The following is a 4479-nucleotide window of genomic DNA, read 5'->3' as shown; positions in this document are numbered from 1 at the left end:
AGATTCAACCGAAATAAATAAAAAAAGAAAATGGCAAAACCGTGTTACTGTAGCAAAACCACCGTTCAAAACCGCCCCAGGGGGTAATCTGGCTGGTTTTGAAAAGTCCAAGGGGTAGAATACCCGGTTTTATAGTTGAGGGGGTTACGTAGTCCACCCCTCATAGTTGGGGGTGATCTAGACTTCTGCCAACGTGGATTGATTAACATTTTGTTATTGATTAATCACTAGAGGTAGGTGTTTGCCGGGAATAATTTCTACGTCAGAACAATAAGATCGATAAGGAAGAGATCAACGAAGAAAGGGGGGGGGGGGGGGGGGGGGGGTAATTGTGTTTGGTAGACATGGAACGATTGTACATAGTCGTCTGAAAACATCATTGCTTCCAGGCACCCAACATTTAGCTGCACCCTTCCGTATAAACATTTGTGTTGGAATAATCGTGCTAGCTGCAAGCCTGCAACCCAAAGGTAAACGGTGTCAGATCCTGCCAAATCAGATCGATAAATTTCAAGAAAAACAAATGATTCTACCAAACTTCAGCAAACTCTCAGATTTTCGCAGTTTCTCATCTGAAAAACAACGAATAGGACACTGGAGTTTCCCCTGCGCTGCCGTTGCCCAAGGCACGGTTCTCTCATACAGTCAGAGCCACACGCTGCGGCGCAGCGCAGTACGACACTACGACTCGCCTTGCCCCCCTCGCGTTCACGCAAGCAACCTGCTCCTCTCGCTGTCCAAGAAACGCGCGGCTCTCCCCTGCCACGCCGCCTCCTCGGCCACCAGTCTCCCCTGCAACCGGGATAAGAAGGGAAGGGAAGCCGCGCGGCGAAAGAAACAGGAGTGACAAAAAGAATCTGGGATCGGGAGGCCTGCCAGACTAAGTAGAATCTTGAAAGGGAGGCAGCCATGGATATACTGCTAGGTTCCGGGAGATTCTTGGCCCGACGGCCTCCCCTCGCGCTCGTCCCTCGCTGCTCCCGAGGCACCCCGGACAAAGGCCCCAGCGACAAAGGTTAGCGATCTGCTTGCCGTCAGGTTCCTTGCTGCTCCCTGAAACTGTAAGGTGTTTGATAAAATGCCGCAGTGGATCATTGGACCAGTACTGGGTCAGTCAGGCCGTTTGGTCGTAGTGTATTAGGCATGACAGATCACAGATGACTGATAGCCTAGCCGTCTCGCCAGGATGCAACTGCCTGCTTTCCTGGATCCTTGTTCAGTCTGACGTGATCCGCTCACTGGACCGTGTTAGGCTTCTTGTGCTAAGATTCGAGTTAAATGCAACGGCTATTTCCGTTAATTTCAAGCAGGAAAAGTCGTCGGGCTTCATGTGCTAAGATTTGATTGTTGTGCGCAACAGTAAGCCAAGGTGTGTGTACATTTTGGGTTTGACATAATGAAATATTGAAATGTACTGAGATGAGGAAAAGTCAACCATAATTCTCCTTGTGTAGTTATGCTGGCATTTATATGCCTCTCAGAGTGAGGCTTACGCTTCACAATTCAGTAGGTAGGTACTGAATTTAATCATAGCCATTTTGTACTCCATTGTTGGTTCGCATTGTAAATTCCTTAACCAAACTGGAAACATTCTTTTATTGCCAATTGTCAATGCTCCACTAGATTGAAGAATAGAACATAGTGTGTCTGCCTTCAGGAGATTTTCACAGTTGAATTGTGTTATATTTTTTAGGACCATTTGCGCAAAAAGTTACTGATTGCTGGACTCTGAGTAGTCTATATCTGGATTGGCCTTGATGCTGCTTGTCCATACATTAGGTCTTGTGGATACTGGCTGATGAATTGTGAATTCCCCTTTTTGTGATATTTTCAAAAAGTTCATTCCATATAAAGAGACAAAACTATGCATAATCTGCTCAAAAAATTACTAATCCCTGGACTCTGAGTAGTCAAAATTTTGCTTTGATGCTGCCTGTCCATACATTTAGTTTGTGGATACTGGGTGTTGAATTGTGAATTTCTTTCTTGAAGGTACTTTTAGAAATTCTATTCTACATAATGATACGATGCTGTGTATAACCTGTGAGACCTGCCATGGTCAGTCTTTTGTTGCTGTGCTGCTTACGGAATCTAATTTGTTAGAGGAGTCCTTGCCAATCAGACGAGATTATGCCACTATGCCTTTGAAACGTTCTTTCAACTAACTGTTGTATCTGATCAAACAAAAAAAAAAGGCTTTTGAAAAGCCATCTCAGTTCCAAACAGAGCCTAGAAGGTTTAGTGTTGATATCAAAGCTGCTAAAAGATGATAGACTGGATAAATGAAAAACGCATTAGCAGACCACTGGTTTCATCCAACTTTTTTTCCTCTTCTGGAAGGGAAACAGTAAAAGAGCAAACTAGTATCTTGATGTTTGATATTGATAAAATAATGTTCTAAAAGGCTATTTACAGGTCCCTCCTGAAGGAAAACAAATAAAAGAAAACAATTACGTTTTCGTTCATCAGTGGGCAGATTTCTTTTTCTTTGATCTGCAAAGTGGGGGGGGGGGGATATCTTGTAAAAAATGGCACCACCAATTCCTAAACATAGCAAGCATATATTAAACTGATAAGATACGGCCTGGACTCTTCTGCAAAACAAAATTTGAACTGTGGATACCTGGCAGACTGTTCTAATTCGCAAACTTTGCTCCCAGCAGCCCCAAAACACAACGCATATTACCTTATATTGTTCCTTTGCACAGGATGTTTGGACAAAAAATTTAAATGGATGGGCATGGCTGACTGAAGCTCCAGTCTGCAAATGTAAAATTCGTCCAAGTCAGCTGGTGGTAGTGGATTCTAATGTTGATTCCAAAGGAAAGAAGAAAGGTGCATGCGGCAGCATTATAAGTTCCAATCCTGGTGGAACATATGGAATGAACCAAACTATAGAGTGTTTCAAAAATCAAATCGCACAACCAGATAGAATCTACTACCTCATCTGGGAGAATATTTCTCAAAGAAAGTTAGCATTAGGAGGTTAAATTTTATCATCAGCTTTACTAGCAATCGGATTTATTTTCTTTGTAGATTTTAAGTTTTGATAGTTGAGATCTGCTGATGCGAATCTAATTTATCAGCAGAATCCAATTTCAGGCTGTTCGGTTTGCTGGAAACGGCTGGTCTGGGCGTCACCGGCAGCCCCCCACCCGTCGCCCTTGTACTGGGTGACCCTGTGTGTGGCGGTGGGCTGCTGGAGCTGGCTTGCTGGCTGGTTCAGCCGCAGCCCCAGCCAGCCATTTCCAGCCAGCCAAATGAGGAGTTTATCTTTTATAGTTTCTTGTTTCCCTTTTTAATTAAGAATGGAATCTGTCCCTTTTAACAAAAACAAAATATGTACTTTCGCTTATCTCTCCATTGGTAGTTTGTTTATATATTATATGAAGGTAGTACACATCTATGTTCTTACTTGTCAGGTGAAACCTCTACCGACTGGGACAAGGCTTGGTCCACATTTAAGAAGAAAGGGAAAAGAACCCTATTTTCAGATTTCTCACCAAACAAGTATGTGACCTGGAACCCCCGACGCAGTGAGTATCCACTGTCAGAAGAGGTTGATCCAATCAAGAGAACTGAAAGATCTAACTTGATGCTGTGGACAAGTCCCCAGTTTACCTTGGTGGGGGCGATAATCATCGTCTTGACATTACTAATCTATACGCTAGTTGTCCCACCCAAGTAACTGCAGAAGTAACTAGGAGTGGGCTGTAGCCGAGACTTCAACTGCGAAGTCTGTATTGTACATTTTGAGTGTACTATACCAACTATAGCTGTATTGCTTCAAATGCAATCAAGTCGTGTATAATATCACATTCATTCCATTTCTGATATTTGGATCTTGATTCATCCATTGTAACGGAGAAATATTTGGGTCAGGTAGAATAATAATATGTTGATCAGTATTCAATAATCATAGCCCGTGTCGATGATCCTGGTTTCGTTTTTGCATATTCTCGGTGCAATGTGTGATAATAAAATATTAGCTGTATTAATCAGTGACAGGTAGTTTGTAGTGTTGGAACTGCTTGGGCAAGTGGGCATGTGCAAATTTTCGGTTAGAAACTGATTGAGCCCATGCGAATCACGTTTCTTATTACAGACAAACTCAAGTCAAAAAGGACAGATCATTGTGTTCATACAATAATAAGCCCTAGACAGACAGGAATCTTGCTTAGATGTAAAGCAATGTAACTAACCTTGTTTTCAAGGCCCTAAATAATTGCCATATGTCTGTTGTGTTGGAGGCACCAGGATGGCGTGTCTCGAAATCTTTTTGAGTGGATAGAGTAAATGCACTTCTAAATAACATGTCAGGGATCTCACCTTATCTTAAGTGGCTTGGTTGATGCATCTTTATATTCAGCATCATGGATCAAGTCAAACAGTGGCGTTTTCAACCTTCAGACCTACAATCCCCCAAGTTTTGACTCTCTTATGGGCTGTTGCAGACTTGCAGTGTTGGTCTAGTGAAGA

The 4479-nt window shown here is 42.8% G+C and overlaps 1 protein-coding gene across 1 annotated transcript; it reads left to right on the top strand.

Annotated features, from left to right (window-relative positions):
- Nucleotides 1-653: 653 nt before the first annotated feature.
- Nucleotides 654-3919, top strand: LOC120690968. Its single transcript, XM_039973908.1, has 2 exons — nt 654-1015; nt 3423-3919. The coding sequence occupies exons 1-2, from the start codon at nt 910-912 to the stop codon at nt 3686-3688; spliced, it is 372 nt and encodes a 123-aa protein (XP_039829842.1). The 5' UTR covers nt 654-909; the 3' UTR covers nt 3689-3919.
- The last annotated feature ends 560 nt before the right edge of the window (nt 3920-4479 follow it).

This window comes from Panicum virgatum, chromosome 9N, assembly GCF_016808335.1.
Source record: "Panicum virgatum strain AP13 chromosome 9N, P.virgatum_v5, whole genome shotgun sequence".
Lineage (NCBI taxonomy): Eukaryota > Viridiplantae > Streptophyta > Magnoliopsida > Poales > Poaceae > Panicum > Panicum virgatum.
Note: the sequence above shows the minus strand (reverse complement) of the source record. Positions and strands in the feature narration are given on the sequence as shown.

Coding starts and splice junctions, on each gene's coding strand:
- LOC120690968 (XM_039973908.1), top strand. CDS start 910: ATGGATATACTGCTAGGTTCCGGGAGATTCTTGGCCCGACGGCCTCCC. Junction 1,016..3,422: donor CAAAGGCCCCAGCGACAAAG/GTTAGCGATCTG, acceptor CTTACTTGTCAG/GTGAAACCTCTACCGACTGG.